Source organism: Plectropomus leopardus, chromosome 5 (genome assembly GCF_008729295.1).
Source record: "Plectropomus leopardus isolate mb chromosome 5, YSFRI_Pleo_2.0, whole genome shotgun sequence".
In the NCBI taxonomy this organism is placed as follows: Eukaryota; Metazoa; Chordata; class Actinopteri; order Perciformes; family Serranidae; genus Plectropomus; species Plectropomus leopardus.
Window position 1 is genome coordinate 14947215 of NC_056467.1, and position 22898 is coordinate 14970112.

General features: G+C 39.8%; 2 protein-coding genes and 1 long non-coding RNA gene across 4 annotated transcripts in view; 2 read left to right on the forward strand and 1 right to left on the reverse strand.

The window, feature by feature from the left end:
• Positions 1 to 1676, reverse strand: part of fam168a (family with sequence similarity 168 member A) — a 32258-nt gene extending 30582 nt beyond the window's left edge. For both annotated transcript variants that reach the window (XM_042486429.1, XM_042486428.1), the window contains exon 1: positions 1508 to 1676. The gene's annotated coding sequence lies outside the window, so the exon portion shown is untranslated. The remainder of the gene's footprint in view (positions 1 to 1507) is intronic.
• Positions 1677 to 3883: 2207 nt separating this feature from the next.
• On the forward strand, positions 3884 to 9735 carry kbtbd3 (kelch repeat and BTB (POZ) domain containing 3). Its single transcript, XM_042487249.1, has 10 exons — positions 3884 to 3976; positions 4217 to 4493; positions 4627 to 4795; positions 5499 to 5681; positions 6397 to 6570; positions 6653 to 6943; positions 7476 to 7718; positions 8401 to 8691; positions 8838 to 8987; positions 9372 to 9735. The coding sequence occupies exons 2-10, from the start codon at positions 4228 to 4230 to the stop codon at positions 9492 to 9494; spliced, it is 1890 nt and encodes a 629-aa protein (XP_042343183.1). The 5' UTR covers positions 3884 to 3976; positions 4217 to 4227; the 3' UTR covers positions 9495 to 9735.
• Positions 9736 to 17833: 8098 nt separating this feature from the next.
• Positions 17834 to 20813, forward strand: LOC121942902. Its single transcript, XR_006105833.1, has 3 exons — positions 17834 to 18270; positions 18378 to 18427; positions 20737 to 20813. It is a non-coding gene; the product is annotated as an uncharacterized LOC121942902 (long non-coding RNA).
• The last annotated feature ends 2085 nt before the right edge of the window (positions 20814 to 22898 follow it).

A 22898-nucleotide genomic window follows, 5' to 3' on the forward strand; every position in this document is an offset into this window, starting at 1 on the left:
ACTTACAGTGATAATATTTCTGCAATGCTGTCATACCTTGATACAGAGAAACTGAAATATTTTCTGAGACGGTTATCATACTATGAAAATGTCACACCATTGCAACCCTACGTACAAGCAATTTCATGACGTTATTGTGGGAAATTTCAATAGCATTATTCACTATTATTTTTATCATTCTATAGACTGATGAATAATAATCATGTTAAAATGGGACAGCAGATTATTCAATACAGAAAATAATAATAAGCAGTTGCTGCCCAGATAAACCTTCATTTTGAATTTGTAAACTTCTGATAGTAGGTGGTTTCTTTGTGTAACCAAAACTGAACTAAAACACACCACAGATGCAGCTTAAAACTGTTATAAACAAATTAGTTTTCACTCTGTAGACTAAAGAACAACAGTTACATCAAAAACTGAACAGCAGATTGTTCAATACATAAAATAATTGTCAGTTGATGCCATGATAAATATGTGTTTTGAACTTGTAAAACAACTGATCGTAGCTGGTTTCTTTATGTAACTAAAACTCAATCTCAAGATGAACCACATGTTCACTATGAACCTAGGAGTGGTGTGCGTAGACTTAACTTATGCGAGCCATCAAAATTCTGTGTGCAAATAATTATATATTTAGGACAGACGCTACACTTCATTTTGTAACAATTTTTAAACACACCACATACGCAGCTTAAAACACGGATATAAAGAAATTAGTTCCACTACAAAACACGATTGTTTTGTTCATAATAGTGGCTACAGCCTGGAGGAAACAGCCTAGCATGAGAGCGTTTGTATTTACAACCACGTCAGTGGTTGATAATATAGTTATATCCATCAGAGTATGGCATGCACTGGCAGTACACTGCATTCCTGAGATAGCAAGCAACGCCAAAACAGCCATGGTTGGACAAAAATGGTCACACTCAAACAAGCTTAAGACACCATTTTGGAAATCCACCGATTTCTAGATAACAACTCCGAGATGCCATCTTGCCAATTACCATCCGATTAGCTCCCGTTAGCATGGCTATTCAACCATTCCGGAGCACCCCGTGCAGGAATCTATGCGGGTCACATAATACTAACGTTAGCTTAGCTTATCTGCTAGCCTGAAAAGACAACTGCTAGCCCGCCGTAGCAGCATCCCTGCATCCCTCGGCACACGCTGCTCAAATTGCTAATTAGCGAGCTAGCTGGGTCAATGTGAGCAAAAGTACAATGAAAAACACTCACAGTAGGTCAGACCGGACTGCGCCGGAACAACGGCGGCTACTTTTACCGCCTGGACGCAAACCGTTAACGATAAAACCGTTACGACAACAGTTTGATTCCGCTATTAAAGCTAGCTCCTTTAGCTTAGCCCGCTAGTTCCCCCACTGTAGCCGACACGGAGGACAATTGAAGGGATACGGAGGAAAAGAAAGACAGAAAAAAGCGAACAACTAGCAAGTCGACACATGGACATTCCTGCCCTCCATAATAGACATCGGACAAGACTTACCAATGCCAATCGGTCGAACAAAAAATGATTCCCCGCGTGTGTACGTGCTCTCTCCCGTGTGTGTGCTCTGCCTCGGGTCTGTGCGGACTGACTGGCTCTGCTACAGCAGCGTTTTGTCGGACCAGTGGCGCAGGGAAGACAGCTTTCACCCGAAGAGACGGCCACCGTGTGGGGGATGGGGATGCACTGCCGGGAGGGAGAGAGGAAGGGAGGGATGCAGGGATGTAAGGAGAGAGGAGGGGGTCCGACCCGGCGATATAACATACAACACTGAGCGGCTTTCATAGCAGCCGAATAATAATAGCATTAATATATTTTTTAAGGTTTTAAAGTGCAATAATTCTTTACATACTGTCTAAACCGCAATAATCGGTGCAATAACTTAACTACAGCAATCCTCTGTGTAATTATTCAAATGTGCAATATTCTCTCAATCCTTGAATGTAGGCTATATTTAGCATCTTACACACTTATTGTTTATAGTTATTGTTCGTCTTACGTAATCTGTTGTACATTGTGGCATCATACACATATTTTATATCTCTTACTTTGCATACGTTTATACACTGTGTTGTCATATGGCAGATAGTTTTACATTTGCACACACTTTACATGGACATTACACATGTTTATACAGTACTGTGCAAAAGTCTTAGGCCACTTTAAACTTTGTTGTTTTGGCAACGTTATAATGATCATATGCATTTAGTATATATTCAGTAGTATCTTTAATAAAATACGACCAGAAATATGCAAACAGTAGTTCAATAAAAACAATAAATCAACTTCAGCTGGCTAAAAATGCAAGTATTCCTTTTCCACATAGCATGTATTGAACTCTCTTGGGCAGACAATATTAGATTACTTATGCTTGGTATCAGAGCGACTGTAATGAATTTTCCCCCGTGTATCAGTACATTATTTCTGATTCGGTTTCTAATTCTAATAGAGGTAAAACTTGTAACCAAAGTAGGGATAAGGCAAATGAGTGATGGCCTTAGTTTCTGTTGTTAAGTTTGACTGATAATACTTGTTTTCTGAATCAATCAATAAATCAATAATTTAGCATTTTATATTAGGGGTTACTGTGACTATTAACTAGTCTTTTAATAAAGATGATACAGATGAATGGAAATGGTTTAGTCGACATGCGTTTGTATAATAACGCTGTTCTTTGTTCTGTTTTGTGTTTATTGATTGACTCCGTGATTTTGTGTTAGTAAAAAGTGGAAAAGGTATGTTTTGGCATATCTTCTTATTGTTACTGCCAGGAAAAACACACACTGTAGTAGTGTTAGTGCATGTCTACAAAAACCTGCGTTTATGTACCTTTGTATTCATTAGTTCCAGGCAGTGAAGTGTGTTATTCGGTCAGCAGCACTGTGGTGGTGAAACGGTATTGCATCAAAGCCACAAAATGTGCAGCACAGCGGGGCAACGCCATCCAATGGTAATGAGTCGCATTACACCGCAGTGCAATTTTCTGAACATACACGGTCTAGAACCCTGCCTACTTTTTTGTGCATATAATTCATGTACATAATGAATACAATTTTAGCTTGAATCGAATTCATTTGTTTTTAGTTTTACATGTTTCATGTTAGTAATTTGGTAATCAATTAGGCTATATGTTTCCTCACTTAGCCCGTTTCTTGAGCTTTTAGTACATTTATTCCGTGACTTTATATATATATATATATATGTGTGTGTGTGTGTGTGTGTGTGTGTGTGTGTATATATATATATATATGTATATATAAACTTTTTTTTTTTTTAATATCGTTATTATAATTATTATTATTTGTTGTAGTAGTAGTAGTATTTTCCAATTGCACCTGCAATAATAATGAATTAATTCCTCACAACAACAACAACAATAACTATGTTATTAAAATAAATAAATACAATTCAAAAAGCAACTAGACTAACCATTCTAAAGACTGAATCTCAAAAAAAAAAAAAGACACAGACAACAGATTTATCAGTAACAGCCTATTGGGCTCTAAAGTAGGACCTATTTATGGACCCTCGTTGGTATATCTGCAGCTAAGAACGTTTAAACCCTCAAACCACCACAGTACGCAAGGCCTGACCACACTACAAGTCCCAGCTGCCATTGCGCGGCCCTCTACTGCAAACAAAGCCGCATGCATACACATACAACGCTGCGGCTTTTATAAACGAGTTAAACATCTCATTATTATCAACAAACCGGCACACATTCAATAAAGATGATAACGACAATCATAACAACAGCAAAAAAAAAAAAAAACAATAAAAAAAAAACCCTTTCCTAGTCCTCGCGTGATTTCACGTTTCCGGAAGTGAGAATGGCATGAGATATAGAGCTGTCCGAGGTGCTGACACTGTGAGTAGTGCTTGTCCTGCTTCAGACTACATAGGCTACCTGTATGTCCCACGAGTATTACTTTTTAATGTTTGACTTTTAACAGCGATACATCATCTAAGGTAGTGTATATCATGTTTATTTTGAACTGAATATGTGAATGATATGTGATGATACTCAATGTGCTAGACATAAGATCTTTCCTTAAACTGCTGTCATGTTATGCATTTGCTTTTCTTATCTCTGCTCACTCTCTCTCTGTGTCTCTCACACACAGATACACACACACATATTCTCACAAAACGGCTTAGTCTCACTATATTCTGTGAAAATGCATAATTATCTTTGATTTTTTTTGTCAGAATTTGGAAAGATGGATGAACCTCAAGAGTCATCGTCCTGTATCACCAACGCCCACAACTCCAACTGCAGTAGTAAACCTGGCAGTCCTCCACAATGCAACGGGGTCTCAGAGTGCCGGACCATGCTGCGGGTGGCTGAGTCACACGGACTCCAGCTGCTGGGCGTGCTCAGATCATTCAGGGAGCGAGGCTTACTGTTTGACTTCACCATCAAGGTTCAGGAACGCAGTTTTCCCTGCCATCGCTGTGTCCTTGCAGCATGCAGTGATTTCTTCAGGTACTCTATCTATCTATCTATCTATCTATCTATCTATCTATCTGTCTATCTATCTGTCTATCTATCTATCTATCTATCTATCTATCTATCTATCATATATATGTAATATTGTTTCTATCTGGTGTGTGGTTAGGGCCATGTTGTTTGAGGTGGATATGCGAGAGTGCGGGGATGGTTCGGTGACTCTTGGTAACCAGTGTCCAGAGGCAGTGGGTTTCTTCCTGGACTTTGCCTATTCTGGAGAGACACTCATCACTGATAGTAATGTAGATATGCTGTTTCAGATTGCCTCTTTTCTGCAGGTAGGAAACAACCCCCCCATACACACACACACACACACACACACACACACACACACACACACACACACACATACACACACATACACATCACACACCACAATGACAAGGCAAAATGTCTGCAACACACACCCATGCAGGTGTCTTCACTTATCTGGACTAATTAGACCTCCCTTCACATGTTAGCGTTGGACTACTGACAACTTTATTATTCTTAAAATAAATACAAAAGGGGGCTAAACAACCACAAGGAGACACAATATGACCAAAAAGACACAAAATTACCTGAAAGATACAAAAAAATGACTACAAAAATCCAAAAATCCACAAAACATGCATAATTACAACTAATAAAAAAAATCTGTGTTTCTGGCTCCCATGGTGCTGCGCCCTTTTGCATATCTGTGCCCCCATTGCCTTATAACTGGCCAATGAGTGCAGGTGTAATCAAGCAAGTGAAAACACCTGTATACAGGACCCTCATTAAACTAGATTAACAAACAGAGCCAAATAATTGAACTACAATAGTTACTGAAGTAAGGGTTGTTTAGAAAGATACTTGTCTCTGTAAATTGCAGTTTTTAATCTGTGTTTTACATCTGTATTGTTTTCACAATGTATTAAACTATGTAAAAGGCATTTAGACATTTTCAAATTTATGTTTTCCCAAGTACTCTGGTCGTTGTGTCTTGGTGTCTGTCCATAGGTTTCAGTCCTGTCCCGAGCATGCAGCGACTTCCTGATAGGAACCATGGATCTCTGTAACTGCCTGTCCCTCTTCTCCCTTGCTGAGGCATACGGCTCTGCCTCCCTGCTCAAAAGTGCCAACGACTTTGTGGTTCAGAACTTCTCTGACCTCTCCAAAACCCAGGACTTTCTGGATATGCAGGTAGAATGGACAAGATAAGGAAGTTCTTTTATCAGAGCAGCTTTATTTCTTTAATTAGTTCATACCTTGACTATGTATTATGGATGCAGAGTCTGTATTCCATGACAGCTCCAAATCCTATTACAGCCAGCCAACTGTAATTGGTAAAAATCCTGTTTATTTACATCATATGACATAACTGTGTTAAAGAGTTGGGCTGGAAAAAAATTACAGCATGCATTTTAAATGATCTTTAGAAAAATAGCAACATTTGTCAATATGCTTAAATCTTCTACATGCGAAGGAAAATGGTTATGATTTAGATCTAAGATATAGTATTATTTTTATAATATTCAATAAAATAAAAAGTGTAGTAAAAAGTTTTATTGTTTACTTAGGGGGTGGGGGGAGGGCCTTTTTGCTTTTTTTTTCTTTCTTTCTCTCTTTTTTCTCATATGTTTGTTCTGTGTTCTTTCTCATCATAAAAAGCAATAAACATATAAATAAAAAAATAAAAATAAATAAATTAAAAAAAAACGTTTATGCATTTAGAGCTTAATGTTGTTCTCATAATTACACTTAAAAGTCAAAGTCTGGTGCAGAAAGTCTAACATTCCTTGTAAAAACAGTGTAAGAAGTGATTTTGATTTGACAAATGATGTAATTATCATCTTGCTCACATCAAAAAGCCCAGCTCATGTCACTCAGTACTTATTATTTCAATTGCTTCTTATAGGTGAATATTTTGGAGGCATGCCTGAGGTCAGATGCTCTAAACGTGCCCAGTGAAGAGGTTGTAGTGAAGTCACTTCTCAGATGGACGCACCATGATCTTGCAGGAAGACAAAAACTGTTGCCAGGCTTGTTATCTTTAACTAGACTCCACCATCTACCTGCACCTGATCTAAAGGTATGATCTTGGATTTTGGATTTTTCATTTGGTCTTGTGATGGTCTTATCCCTCATGTGTTATTCCTCTATTTCCTTCCCAGAATCTGCGTGACTCAGACACTCTCCTCTATGATAATGAGTCCTGCGTCGCCCTGTTCTCAGAGGCTCAGAGCAGGCAGGATCAGTACAGCGGCCTGCTCTCTGACGCTCGGCCGGCCACCACGCAGAGCTACATCTACATCCACAAGACGGAGGAGAATGGAGAGATCCGCCACACCTTTTGCTACTGTCTGGAAACAGACCAGTGGAAAGAGCTGGGGACAGGGCATGGAGAGGGGACAGCCATGATGCCAGACCCACCCGGATCCTACCTTGCCAGCTTTGCTGAGAAGGTATGTTTTGGAATTGGCAGTCCTGCTAAAAGATTTTGACACACCCTGCTGCAGTACACACTCTGCAGTTGTTCTTTTAAATTGAAGCAATGTCAGCTTTTGACCCCGTATTACAAGCTATAGCCTTAGTTTGGGCCAGGTTTGTGAGCAGTTCAAAGATTGGGTTTTCTTCCCCAGCTTGTTTTGTCTGAAAGCTTTTTAGAGACCTAAACAAAAGTTTACAAGAACTAACAGAACAATAAACAAAAACTTAAAATAAGAGAAAAAACTTAAAATAAGAGAAAATTATATATATATATATATAATATATTTTTTTATTTTTATTTTTTTTTAAGCAACATTATTACTTTAATCTCTAAGACCCACCATAGATCCATTTTTGTCTTTTAAATTGAGGACAGGGGATCAGTATGGGGAGATAGCAGGTCAACAGTTCATGGCCAAGTGGCATGCATAATTTGAAAGCTGTTCATCTGAAAATTTGACTGTAAAAAGTTTTTCATCATCTTCTTGTGTTTCTCTTGTGTCCAAGATGTTTGTAACAGGTGGCTGCAGGGGCAACTGTTGCCGGGCAATACGTCTCCACGTGGCTGAGCCGTTCCATGATGCCACGGATGAAGTTTGGTGCTTCTGTCCTGTAACCCTAACCTGTACGCCTGCACCGGCCATGCTGAAACCCAGAACCACGCACACAGCTGTGACCTGCCTGGACCGAGTGTATGTCATTGGAGGACGGACCAAGGGGTCCAGAGGGGGAGCACCCAGTCTGCTGGAGGTAACAGTGCCTCCTTTATATACAACTCAGACCATGTTAGTGATGGAGATGTCATTTCTTTATCAGAATATTGACAAGAAATGTAGATTTTTCAATTTATTTTATTTTATTTTATTTATATGTATTTATTGCAACTTTGTTTATGTTTTCCAAATGTAATATTTTGATGTGTGAATACATGTAGGCTATATACTTGATTGTCATTTACACAGATGCCCACCACACCCTCCCATCCAGGTTTACATAAATAACCAAAATATGAAAAATAATAAAAACAAACAAATAAATAAATAAAAATAATGATACTAATAATAACAATAATAATAAGGATTATGTATGTTAATAACATAGGTGAACCAATTCTTATATAACTGCAACATATTATTCAAATGACAAGGTTTTAAAACAGTGAAGGAAAGGTGACCAGGTTTCGTTAAACCTCTGCTGTGACCCATGTAGAGTATATCTGACCTTCTCTCGTACTATCATTGACATCACCTCCTGAATCCATTGATTAAAAAAGCTGGATTTTTTGCATTCCAATTCAGCAATATAAGATGATTGGCAAGAGGAGAAGCAAATTAAATTGCCCTTCCTTGGTGACCAGAAAGGCCCTCTTCTTGTTGGACTACCCCCATAATATCTTTTTAATGTGCAGTACAAATTTTATTCTTTCCTCTAGGTGGAGTATTATGACCCTCTGACCCAGACCTGGTGCTCAGTCAGCCCGCTGCCCACTGCCATCTTCTATCCTGAGGCCAGTGCTTGTGACAGTGTTATCTACACACTGGGGTCAGAGGTGGAGATCACAGACTCCTTCAATCCCTCATTGGACTGCTTCTTCTGCTATGACGCCCAGCAGGACCAGTGGAACCGCCTCGTGGCAGAGTTTGGCCAGTTCTTCCATGCTACACTGGTCAAAGCGGTGTCAATTAATAACACACTGCACCTCTGTGACCTGTCCACTTATAAGGTGAGCTATCAGATGGGCACTGATGAATGAATGAGTTGTCAGTCCTTGCATTGAAGTATGAAAGCATTAAGAAGGTTATGTAATTAAAATTTGCCAAGCAGGAGTGTTTAAATCAGAGCTCAAAATATGCCTTTTTCCCCATCCAGGTCTACAGTTTTTGTCCAGAGACCTGCGTGTGGAAGGGTGAGGGGTCATTTGAGTGTGCTGGGTTCAATGCTGGAGCAGTGGGTTTGAGAGACAGAATCTACATCCTGGGTGGAGACTATTCTCCGGACGAGATCACTGATGAAGTTCAGGTAGGTGAAACTTTTAATTCAGAGAAGATTCTCTGCTTTGGCTTTTATTGGCAGAGGTGCTGTTTTAAGTTGATGTATCGACAGGTTTTCTGTTGCGAAAAAAGAGAGAATACCTGCACATTGTCCAGTTACTTGCTACCAACTATAGTGTACATTTGTCCCTTTGAAGAAAATACTATCAATTTTCAAGTAATTGTCTTTTTGCTTTGTACTTTTTCAAGAAAAAACAAATTCATGCAAAGTTACTCATTGCTTTTTTCCCCTATGTTTTTTTAAAGAAATCAAACCAAATTTCTAAGATTCCTTAGGTTTAAAAGTTTTTGAAAGGTGGGAGGGGGGTTATTCATTCTCTCAGATCTGTGTGTTTTCTTGTGACCCGCACAGGTGTACCACAGTGGGAGATGCCAGTGGGAGGAAGTGGCCCCCATGCCCAGAGCGCTCACCGAGTTCCACTGCCAGCTCATCAGCTTTAACAGATACAAAGACCCATGGGGTGACACAGCATGATACACAGCAGATATACACCCACACACTCATTAACACATGAGTGGATGTACATGTATGTGTTCCATGTGCCACCGATGTAATCAAGTACCCACAAGTCTCCTTTATGCATGATGGACAGCTGACTGAGAGAATGTTTAACTAACACCATGTCTCTCCCACATCATTATAACACGAGAGCACCTGAGCCAAATGAATCATTACTTTTTTATTTAAAGATCTGATCTTTATATTTGTATGTGTAAAGCGCACACTCTCATAGGATATTTGTTTTGTCAATCAAAATGTGGTCCCTCCCATGGAGGAACCCTAACAGAAGACTGTTTTGGAAATCCTATTTTAGTAGCTAAATATTTATTTTTTGCTTTGTATGTTTAAAAAGGAGAATTCACTCACATAAGAACTTAGTTTATCATCTAGGATATAGAAAATAAGACTTTGATATCTAACATTTTTGAGGCTCCATTATTACAAGCGTCAGGAGGAATTCACTGTCCTTTTCCTGCATGAATGGATTTTGTAGCCGAAAAGAATCAAAGGCTTTTGTTCTGGCTACATTTCACACAGTGCTGAAGTCCCTTTTTAAACATGTGTTCTTTATTTTATAGAGGAGATTAGAAAAGGCACATTATTTTGAAATATTTTTGAAAAATGTCCTCTATTGTCTGTCATATGACTCCATATTATTCTCCAAATATACTTTCATAGTTTTTTTTTCACTGATGGAGACCTGCTCATATATATTGCACTATTTAAAATTCAGCTAAAACAATTTAATGTCAGTAATGTTAAACTGATCTGGGTGGATTTACGCTTTAAACTACTTGCCTTCATTCAGTTTCGGACTGTCATGTATCCATGCATGCCCTGTTTCTCCTCTCATGATCGATGGTTCTACATGTGATTAACACACAGATCACCTGATTATACTCAGTAATTGCTTGTTTTATGAAAATGTGCAACTATCATACAAAACATTCTGTAACTTTAAAGAACACGATAATTTTAGTTTCAGAAACCATGAGGAGAAAAATGTGGGTGTCATGGTGTAAATCATAAAGAACATTTGTGTAGTGAAACAGAAAAAAAATCCAACAAATGAACGACTGTTTAATGGCAAGAACATAAACATAATGCTCCATTATTTGTGTTGATGTCCTCTTGTTTGATACATGCATCTCTTAGTAAGAACAGAACAATAGACAGCATGGTTCAATGTATCAAAAGCTGCATAAATGAAACATTAACTACTGTGCTGTTTATAGTGACACTGCAGTGTTTTATACGTGTCACATTAAAGGTTCCCACAGTAAAAAACTGGAGCCAAAAATCCCTGTTTGTTTATTTTTATTCACCCTCCCATCTCCACTGTGACTCCCTCTTTGGCTCTTGCCAGAGAATCAAGGCCACATTCAAAAAACATCTCAGAGTACAAATTCGGATCCAAGAGTTTGTCATTGACAACGTGCCCTGGATGTATCAATCACATGGTTTATGACCTCATATTAATGAGAGCATATAAAGATGAACGACGCCTCTCCTCCTTCACCCAAAAAATAAACAAGTACAAAAATGAAGCCAAAATATTTAAGATAGAGCTGCTGTCATCTTGCGCAGGTGATGTCATTTGGAGCTAAAACACTTTGAGTTTTTAGTTTTGGCTATACAGCAGCCAGCCACCAAGCGGTGATTAAGATGTTTTGGCCTCACTTTTGGAGAGGTATCATGCCGTCCATCTTTATATACAGTCTATGACCTCATATGTAAACCAGAGCTATCTGAACAAGAATCAATCAGCAGCAGAGTCCAATAGGAACCATGCTGGCTTCCCTCCACACGTATCTCTGCCTCCCATTCATCTCCTCTCTTGTTCTTCCATGGTTCAGTCCTGGTAAGTTTTCACCAGCAGCCACATTAGCAGCACAGTGATTAAGACGATCATGAAGTTGAGGAAGAGCTCCTGTACCGAGCGGTCCATGGTGGCGTCACACCCAAGGAGAGAAGAAAAGAATGAGACAAGGAGAAGGGATGCTGAAGTGTTGGATGCCTTTCAAGAGTTGTGATCGGACCTGGACAGGAGAGGTGCAGAGAGACATGAGCAATGAGCAACATAATACAAGCATGGCCGAGGCAAATAAGATGTTAAACATAAGTGTAGGTGTCTTCAGTGGCATATCGTGCGTGTATGTTTGTCACCCCTCTCATCATCTGTTCACAGTTAATATCATTCAGCAGGGAGAGGGGCCACAATATCCCCTTATATACACACGGGACATGACGCACACAGCCACAAATCACACTTAATAATAAACAAACACACATGATCAGGTTAGAAAGTGCTGCGGGGCAAAGCTGTTGATGCATGAAAAGATCATATTTCCCAAGTCACTTTACATACATTGATTTTTTTTTATTTCTTGGTTGTCAATTGGAAACAGGATTTTTGAAAGATTTTGATTGGATTAATAACCAATAACAATAAAAACATCCTTCAAAATGATAACACACAATCAGATGCAGTCAGTGAACCGTTACCTTCTCTCACTAAAGTAGAAAGCAGTTGTTGTTATGTGTTGAACTTGACCTTTGAAAGCTTGTCCTCTTTCTGGAAACTTCTGTATTGTGTCACTTGTTCTCCGCAGCATCTATTAGCAGCTGTTCCTCTTCCCGTTGTCCAGCTCTGTGCAGTCGCCAGGGGCAGGGCCCGCTCCTAAAGTAGCCATCCTCAGCGGACCGCCCATGTTTTACATGCACACAGACTGATGTCACGCACCAACAAAGCAACCAATAGAGTGTGTTCTTTTCTGCGGTCTCATCCACTGGTGTCTTTCCAATCTATCACCTTACAGAGTCTCTCCCTCACACACAACAGAGGAGCGACTAAGAGTTATTTATAAAACATTATTGCAGATACTCAGTGGATTACAGTTGTTCCAAACACAATACTCACAACTTCTGATGGATATGAAACTGTAACAGTATCACTCGTATGTGCGTGTGAGTTATGCACCGGGAAGAAGAACGACAGAGCGACCTCTTTAAAATGAAACTTTGGAGGCATGTAGGTTTAAATCCAGCTGATACCACAATTTATCATGCTGTCCACCCTGTCACAGAAGAACTTTGCACAAAAAAAGGAAAGATAATGCCTCCAATAGTTCTGCCACTACACTTCAGTTACTTCCAATATGCTTTGTGGCTGCTGGATGACAACTGCTACTCTGGTGCATGCAGTGGCTGGCACCTATCCTAAATCAGTTTATCTTAATTGATTATAACGTTTTTTCTCTCTCTCTTGTCTTTGTGTGCACCCATTGTGCTCTTACATTCTTCCTCCTCTGTGTTATGCTGCTGCTAAGAAGGGGATTTTGACAGTTCACCAGAGCGAACCTCTCAGCTCATCTCACACTTGACAGCTGCTTAAAACGGTGTTATCTCTGAACTAATGTTAAACCCCCTTGACACACACACCTTCTCCTGTACACAAAGGGTCACAGCAGGACGAAGTGTGTATGAGCTCAGCAGCCTTGAACCTTTCCATCACAGGATTCCAAGGTCATTCCCGGAGGATTTAACAGATCAAAACGGCTGCCATTTTATCACCCTGTTGCCCTGCCAGCATTGGACCAAGAGCTATCTGACCCAGGGATTCCCATTGTCACGGAGATCCAGAGCTGGGGCAATTGAATAAAGCGGGGCGAGGTGTGCAGGCATCTCTGTGCGGGGTGGACCACAGCCCGCTCTGACAGGTGTGCGTGTGTGTGTGTGTGTGTGTGTGTGTTTAAGATAGAAAAGCACTGGCAGGGTTACCCTCTAAATCAGTGGAGAGACAGAGGGGTGTCAACAAGGCCTCGGAGACACCATTCCACACATTCTGGGACGCTGTTTGTGTGTGTGTGTGTGTGTGTGTGTGTACGTGCATATATGTGCATGCAGTGAGACTACTGTTTATTATCTGGTGAAGCCTGGTGACAGTTTTATGCTTGCCAGCTGTTATGGGAAAAATCAAAAAAGTGTAAAAATCTAATCAACAGTTACAACAATGATACTTTTGTATGCCATGAGACAATTATCTTAAAGATGGGAAGCGGGGGGGGGGAAGAATAGGTTTTCTGAAGAAACTTCTTTTTACTAAACAAACATTCTCATAACAATGCATGTAAATGTACGAATCAGAACATTTAAATAACTTTCAGGAAATGTTCTACTAAGCTTTTTTGAAGGTTAATTAATGGTTTTAAAAACCTTTAAGTAACCTTAAGGGAATGTTTTCTTAAGCTTCTCTGACAACCTATATTGAAAAAAATGATAAAAAACAAGATCTGATGCATAAATTAGCTATTCAGGACAGTATGTCCCAAAAGCCCTTATTCAATAAAGACAACACACCCTGGGGTTTAGCTGGCACATTAGCGTACAAATAGCTGGCACTGAACAATTATTTCGCCCACAGCTTTGCTCATTTAAAGTGTCTGAATCTTTTCCACTACAGAGGCAGCTTTGATTGGAGGAGAGACAGGAATTAATCTCAGCTGACTGTCGTCCTGACAGAGAGATGATACACACACCAAACACACAGCTCAGCCCTGTTCATATTTTTGGCCAGTTATAATATAATGTTTGAACATCAGATAGGCAGCCAAAGACCTCAAGTAGTAAATTCTGCCTGTTATTTTCCTTTTAGCTGCCAGTCAGTCAATGAATAGACTGATCTATTACGTTTTTCCCTGATGGCATTTCTTATTGATACCTGTAATGCAAGACAAACATATGGCTGTAAACATTCCTTTTTTATAAAAATGAAAACATAAAAAATTCCTTGGTTGCACACCAGTTATATTTCCTTCTGAACAACTGGCCATGGCACCAGGAAAAAAAAATCATGCCATGCTTTGGCTGATATATTTCAGCACTCTTACCTGTTTTATCCACTTGTGTTTTAATGACTCTCATTGCTCTCCAACTATAGAGAGATATCTGCTTGCATAAAGTCCCCAGAGATCAGAATCACTATTCTTAAAAGCAGCACCTGGTTTCTCTATCTGTCTATATCTGCCATGCAGCCTCCAGCTAATTAGAATACAAAGATGCCAGCAACAGGAGTTTGGCCTCTGGCAGCTGGCGCTACATATCAAAGGGGGATGGCATGCCTCAGGGTACACAAGTGGATCCACTCTCGCTCTCACAATTACGGTGCTTTTTCAGAGGTTGGCTGATGTGTGAGGTGAAGCTGTCCTTGAGCACTGGCAAGGGAAACATACTCCTAATCTTCTGTTCATAACCTGAAAGTGATATTTCCACTTGGCAGAACCTTGACTACCACTGTTCACAAGTTCATGAATGGCTAAACAAATGTATTGTTAAAATTAGACCTTTAGGATGAGATCCAAAGTTTGTCTGGAAACAGCAGTTAAGAAAAAAATGTCACTACGAAGTTCAGCTTTTGATCATGTTGCATGGTCTTCATTAGCAGATGCATCAATAATAAGCTACTAAGTGACCTTTATGGTGAGATTGTTTTCTCAACTGCTGTTTCCAAGGTCAAAATTTTATGCTGAACCGCAGCTTCTAAGCCAGCCTGCATGGGAAGTCCTTAAAATGAAAAAAAAAAAAAAGAAATTTCAAAGCAACTTGCTCCATGTGCTAAAAAAGATCGTGTGATATGTTTGAAAGCTCCAGAGCAGCTACTAAGTTGAGCTATGATTAGAAATCTACGAAATTTAAGACGACAGATTGACCCAGGGTCATGGACTAAAACAAAAGTGTCCCTGAGACAAAGACAAAAAAATAGGTTAAATGGAAGGAGAATTGATTCCTTCCTCTTAAATTAACCCATCTTTTCCCTGTTTTAGTATTATTGTTCACACCAGATAAAAATGTTTGTGTTGTGATTGAGCTTCATCTGTTGCTGGTACTGACCCTGATTAATTCCCAAACAAATATACTGATGCCTCTGAGTATAACCTAACACTTATAAAAGAATAAAGTCTATTTTTATTTTTTTATTTAACAGATTGCTCTGAAAAACAAGATGGAGCAGAGTGTTGTCATGATTTCAGAGGGGACAGCCATGGTCTCCTGTCTGACCAGCTGTTGTTTTGTAGACTAAACTGAGCGTGTTGTTAAGACAACGAAGGGTTCCCACTGGCCAACAGCTCAGCCTTGCACTGCAATTACTGAGATGGCTGCAGACAGGTGAGGGCCTCATTACACAATACGCTTGTGTAAAATCAAGCACACTGACGCACAAACATTTCATGCTCACACACAAAGACCACATCCAGTCCATGCATGCTGGAACATACATTCACATCCAAAGCGGCTTGTAGAGTCATTAAAGTGGCTGTAGAGGAATTCGTACACAGGATCTGAGCTAATTGGCTCTTATGAGGGAGGGTGCAGACAGAGCAGCAACACAGGGCAGAAAAAAGACAGAGTACAACACGTACAATTTAGCAACATGCCTGAATGTGATTGTATCGGATCAACATCTGCCCTGATGTGTAGAGTATGTTTTATTAAAAGGGGTGTGTAAGAGGTTAGCCAGTCAGCTCAGTGTGATAATACTCCTCAGTTCTTGGGTTATACAACATTATCCTCACTTGCCAGAATTTGAGTGCAGTCTGATGATGGATGAATGAAATGGATGAACATGGAAACATGACAAACAGCCTCCTCAGGTCAGCCTGTATACTTAGATTTTTATCCCCTACAGTATCAAGTTAGCAGGGCCTATAGACTGATCCCTGGAGCATTTTTGTCTGTCTTTTGTTGGGCGATTAAGAAGGCATGCAGCATGGATTTGCCATTAGGGGTATAGGTCCTATATAATGGAGCCGCAGGGCAAAACAATGAATGTAACTGAGGCTTGAATGCCAAGTAAGAGATGGATAGCTGACAGGAGAAATGAGAGGGCCCACTTAGGCAAAAAGAGCAAGAGTAATCCTATCATTAGCTTGATACTAAAGATATATGCCACTACACTAACAAAATGTCGCTGCTGGGATGTTATACACCAGGAAAGAAATAGCAGTATAACCGATGGAGAGTACAAACACCTAACAGTATTTCAATCTCACTAGAGACATGTTCAGAGTATGCCAATGCCACTCTGTAAAGCTGTAAAGGCGGACTACTGGGTTTAATGAGTTTCGGTGTCCGGTGTGATACCGTCTAACGACAAACACTGTAGTCCCATTTAGCCACTTGTTAGCAACTGCCTTTTTAAATACGAGTAAAACCTTAAAAGTTCAAAAATTGGGTTAAAGCAGATGTATTTTATGTTGCAGAACAAAGCGTTTCAATATTTCTAGCCTATGTTAACCACAGACCTTATTTAAGGCATTTTACCGAAAACCTATTCAAAAAACCCATAGACTCTAAGAGGAGGTAACCGGAAGTGCTAAAAGGCTAACGGACTTCCGTGTTTTAGGACTTCACCACTCTATGATCCGTCTACATCATTCCTGTTCAGAAGTGTGACTCTGCAGAGTTAGATTATTTTCTCAAAGAAGTGGACTGGAGAAAGAGTTTATTACAGTGTGGAGCGGCATTACAGTGACGAAGGTAAAGAAATTAACTGAACAATTGATTTCTTGCTAGCTAACTTTAGATATAAGCCACGAAACCTCACATTAGCTACAGTGCTGCAGGTTAACTTTAGGTTATCTGACTGCACCCCCTTTCAGAAATCTGATAACTGCCGAGTTACATCTCCAGGAAAAGTGAAATTAATTAAAATAATGTTAAATACATCTATTGTGGTAGAAAGTACAATATTTCACACTGAAATGAAATGTAATGTAATGTAGTCCAATGGAATTACCCAAGTAAGGGTACATCAAATTGTAACTAACAAGCTACATTTCCTGAGTAAATATCTACCAGCATCCTTCATTTCTGTGGGAGCGACACTCATCTTTGTGCTCTGAGTAACTCCTCATACATGCAGCACATTCAACTCTACATATAATTTCTCTTCTAGCTGCAACTGAACATATTAAACAAATGTATGCTTGGTGACACGCTGATGTTGTAGCCTTTTTGAGCTGATTCAGAAAGAGGTCTTGAAATCCGGGCTGAAAATTTAAACATTTGATCTGGTCTGATCAAATTGGTTGGTGGGGGCGGGGCCTCGTTCATTTCTATGAGAGCTGCTCAGTGGCGCATGGTCTATGTAGTTACTATATGAATCTCGCAAGTTAACCTGAAGTCCTCCTTGTTAAAAAAAAGCTGCCAAAAACTACACGCTGCTATGATTGGTTGGCTCCGCTGTGAGAATTTGATGATGTACAACGGAGATCCCGCCCACTTCCTTCCGGACGATCCATTATGGCGTCAACCGCGAACCCTGCAGCGGCCTCCTGCTCTCGTGCGCTGTCCGGGCGAGGCGCAGTTCAGCCCGAAAAAACCTAATATTTCAAATGCGCAACGACACAATCAAATTAAGTTTGCTTAACTATTGAATCATTTAATGTTCAACGCGCTCTGTACTCTAATGACCAAAATCAAACACATCTGCGACGTTGCGTGACGCAGGTGCATGTGTAACAGGCTAATGTCCACATGCGACCGTCAGAGCTTTGACTAGGGGGATTTTACTTTCAACGGAGTGTATACTGTTTTTGCCCAAAAAACCCGTAATGTGACCGCATTCAGCTCAACATTTCGGAAAACGTTGAGGAGCGCAGTGGCACGAAAAGGACGAGTGGACTGAAGACGAAGAGCAGACTAAACGAGGGACTTCGCTTGGACACAGCTCACAAAGTGACTCATACAGGTAAGTGCAACAACTTGAGACGATATTATCAACAGCTCCTACAGGCAGTATTCTCTACAGTCCCTTATTTTGCTAACATTTAAAGTAATGTTTTTTTCTCGCTGCAGTGAAAATGGAGGACTTCGCGTGGTCAAAGCTCACATTGTGACTCATACAGGTGAGTGCAGCAATAACAGATGATATTGTCAACAACTAGAGGCATCATCATGCAGACTACAGTCCCTCCTTTTGCTCCTCTTTGCTGTAATGTGTTTGTGTTGCTGCAGTGCAGTTTAAAGTTTAAACAGCTCCGTGTTGTCTGTCTTGGTGATGATTATATTCTGCTGTAGATGCTACAACATGTGTCAGGTTGGCTTATTTAGCTCAATGTTAGGCTACTGTTTGCACCCACCACTGGTGTCCATAGAGTTTTTACTCTTAAGTATCTCAAGTAGGTAACTTTATGTCAAATAAAATTATTAGTATTATTATTATTAGCATATCTAATTCACAGCAGAAGTTCAAATCAGAGTCCTACAGTCAGCAGAGGTTTGCCTATTATCATCACAATGTACTTAGATTTATTTATTTAATTTGTTGAAAATAGAGCCTATAATTCTTATATAAAGCTGAATAGTTTGATAAATAATAACGCATCATATGTTTATTACAGTGCAGCATACTGCGGCCAAATGGAACTGTTGATGTCCTCCTTTTTTTTATTTCTTAGATAATAACATTGGATAATTTAATGATATATATTTGAAATTTTTCCGGTTTTCATTTCTGAAATCTGGTCACCTTATACTTAAATACAGTACTTGAGTAAATATAGCCTTATTTGCATCCCACCACTGTAATACAATGCACATTTAACTGTTTAAAACTTCCACTTTATCCTAATACTAATTACTGCCAACTGCCAACATTTTTCACGTCAGAAATATTCAATAAATAACCATAAGTAGTTCATCTATGTGTATTGCATTCAATTAAATTAAAATCGCAAAGATAAGATATGCACTCTTTCATTAGAAAAAATATCCCAGCTTCAATGGTTGAGCATATTTACAGTTTAAACTGCATCAGTGAACTATGAGGGCAAAAAGCAAACAAAATAAAACAAAAAAAAAAAAATCGTAAATTGAAATCAAGGTAAAATGTTTAGTTAATCGTGATATTGATTGGGGCACCTGGTGGCTCAGTGGATAGAGCGCTGCCCCATGTGCAGAGGTTGTGTCCTCACCGCAGCCGCCGCGGGTTTGAATCTAGCCTCAGCCCTTTGCTGCATCTCTTCCACTTTAACACTCACACTGTCCTGTCAATTAAAGGCAATAAAAGCCCAGAAAATTATCTTTAAAAAAATAAAATAAATAAATTGTGATATTGATTTGAGGTAATATCGCCCAGCAGTCAGAAATCATCTTTGGGAAAAGTTCATCTGGTGTGAACTTTGAGTTTTTAGTTCGGCCTATGTCCCATTCACTGAGATGGAAGGGTGGGTTTTATGATCTATATTGCGGCAGACACCAGGGGGCGATCTAGATTGAGAAGCTACACTTTGGAGGGAACTGTCATGTTGTCTATTTGTTTTCATTTTTTTAATGCCTTTTTAATTGATAGGATAGACAAAGTGTGAAAAGGGGAGAAAGAGAGGGGGGAGAGTAACATGCAGCAAAGGGCTGCGACTGCTGCAGCGAGGACACAGCCTCTGTACATGGGACAGATGCTCTGTCCACTGAAACACTGGGCGCCATGTTGTCCATCTTCATATACAGTTTGTGTCAGATGATCACAACGGTTAATAAAGGAATGTATACATTTAAGTCTGTTATGTTGTTGGGATATGTGCAATGCTTTTGTAATGATAGTGGAGTGATTTTATTTCGGCATTTCCTTGCCTCACATTAACCAGGCATAAATATGGCATATTTTTTTTATTATTCACACTAAATTATTGTAGTCAGTAACTGTCATGTGGCATAAGCCATTTGGCACCAGCAGGCATAATTTAGGAATGATAAATGTTGAGATATTTTCTCTGTATTATCTATTGGAAATGACTGTATGTATTGATTACACCTAAAATAGTTGTACTGTAAATTCCGCCTGGTTAATGTGCTGTGACTGGACGGTTTATCATTAAACATGCCATAGTAACACAATTATCATTATTATTTGGCTATAACTTTCTGTTATCGATTAGTCAGACTGGCTACAGGCTTAGTAGTCTCAGGGTAAATCATAGGGCTGTGCATCCTTATTAATCTCTAGATTTGATTTGATTACGATTATCATGTCAAGGACTTGATTCAAGTCTACCATGCATCAAGACACATTGCATCCTCAATTTTCTATATTAAGGCACATGGCTACTTTTTCATCAATAAATACAAGCAGTCAGATAAATATGAACTTGTCTGCAGGTTGATGATGGGGAACTTTTTACATCTAAGGTCTTATCTTCTTTCTCCCTCTGCTTTGTAGAGTTCATTGATGCCTGACACAGTCCAGTGGTTAAGGACACCGACCGCCAACATAGAGAGGTAGCTTCAATGCAGGCTCAAACCCTGCCTGAGGTGTGTCACACGGGACTGCTTGAGATGAGTGAATGTGGGAGTCAAATTTCAAGCTTTGCGTTGGTTTCACGCCGATTTTTACGAATTTCAACTTGTGATTTCACGATTTCAAGAATTTCAACTTTTGATTTTACGAATTTCAAGAATTTCAACTTGTGATTTTACGAATTTCAAGAATTTCAACGTGTGATTTCACAAATTTCAAGAATTTCAACTTGTGATTTTACGAATTTCAAGAATTTCAACTTGTGATTTTACGAATTTCAAGAATTTCAACTTGTGATTTTACGAATTTCATCTTGCGAATTTCAAGAATTTCAACTTGTGATTTTACGAATTTCATCTTGCGAATTTCAACTTGTGATTTTACGAATTTCACCTTGCGAATTTCCCAATTTCTACTTGAGAATTTCCCAATTTCAACGTGCGAATTTACCGATTTCAACGTCCAAATTTACCAATTTCAACGTGCAAATTTACCAATTTCAACATGTGAATTTACCAATTTCCACTGTGGACCACAGAGGAAGGAATAGAGTGAACGTGAGTATATGAAAGCCCAGGGGGTTGAGCTGGCTTAATTAGCTAGCTCGACTGGTAAGTGTTTTTATTTTTAAGATAAACTTGTAAAATGGTCCAGATAACATTAGAAGCAACGTTTAATCTGTGCCTTAAAGGACCGACAGTTTTAGTTCAGATGAAGATTTGATTGAATCAAGGGCTTGTTGTATAGAGTTGAGTTCTTATTGGCTCATATCTACAGTTTTGTCCTCATCGAGCCTCATTGGATTAGTAGATTGTGCTGCTTGCCTTATCGTGTACAAGTAAAACTAGATCTCAGTGTCCTCCTGACCCAGATGGTTTGGTGGTCAGGAGTCCTGGTTTATACCTAGAGTGTTAACCAAGAGTCCATCTAAGACAACAGGGCATGTAGGACGCTGCAATGCTATTAGTTAAAGTAGGTATTGGTGCCTACAGCATGCTCGTACTAACTGCCACCCCTGCATAGGTCCGTGCCCCACTTGTGCCACCTCAGTAAAAAATAAAAATCTGGACAAGACCACCACAGAGGCAGGAACAAAATCAAAGAAGAAACGAGGAGGAGGTAGATGAGCAGATCACAACAGAGGAAGGAATGACAGTAAACAGGATGGAGGACAACGAGGAGGAGGAGAAGACTACAGAGTGATTGACGACAACAAATAGGAGGGTAGAGGAGGTGGAGGAGAAGAAATAAAACAAGTTGAGAAAGGAACAACAGCAAAGAGGAGGGAGTTGGATTGGAAGGAGGAGAAGATGAAAAACCACCATGTGGGAAGGTAGGACGATGAAGGGAGGAGGGAGACGGGGAAAAGGATGAGACAACCACCACAGGAGAAATGAACGACAAGAGGGAAATGGAGTATAGAACAAGACCACATCAGAGGAGGTATTGACACCAAAGAGGAGGGAAAAAGAGAAAGCAGGAGGAAGAGCATCACAGAGGAAGAACCAACAACAAAGAGGGGGGAGGAGGAGATGAAGACCACCACATAGGATGGAATGACATCAAAATATGAGGAGGTGGTTCAGAAGGAGAAGAAAAAAAAACCAAGTTGGACAGAACAACAAAGAGGAGAAAGGAGGAAAGGGAGATGACCCCCACAAAAGAAATGAACGACAACCACTAGGAATATTGAGGAGTAGAGGGAGACCACATCAGAGGAGGTATTGACACCAATGAGGGTGGAGGACAAGAGGAAGACCATCACAGAGGAAGAACCAACAACAAAGAGGAGGAAGGAGGAAATTAGGGCCACCACATAGGGTGGATCAACAACAATGAAGAGGGAAGATGAGGAAAAGAAAAAGACCACCACCACAACGAAGGAACGACAAAGGAGGAGCAGGAGAGGACTACCATAAAGGAAGGAATGACATCAAAATAGGAGGACGATTAGGAGAAGAACATGAAAACCACAACGTTGGAAAAACGACAGCGAATCATCGACCATCACAAAAGAAATTAAGGACAACCAAGAGGAAAATCGAGGAGTAGAAGAACACCACATCAGAGGAGGGATTTGACAC

What these genes read in the sequence shown, in the direction of transcription:
- kbtbd3 (XM_042487249.1), top strand. Translation starts at nt 4,228, where the DNA reads ATGGATGAACCTCAAGAGTCATCGTCCTGTATCACCAACGCCCACAAC. An exon ending in AGATTGCCTCTTTTCTGCAG is followed by an intron (nt 4,796 to 5,498) that starts GTAGGAAACAAC and finishes GTCTGTCCATAG; the next exon opens with GTTTCAGTCCTGTCCCGAGC. An exon ending in AGGACTTTCTGGATATGCAG is followed by an intron (nt 5,682 to 6,396) that starts GTAGAATGGACA and finishes TGCTTCTTATAG; the next exon opens with GTGAATATTTTGGAGGCATG.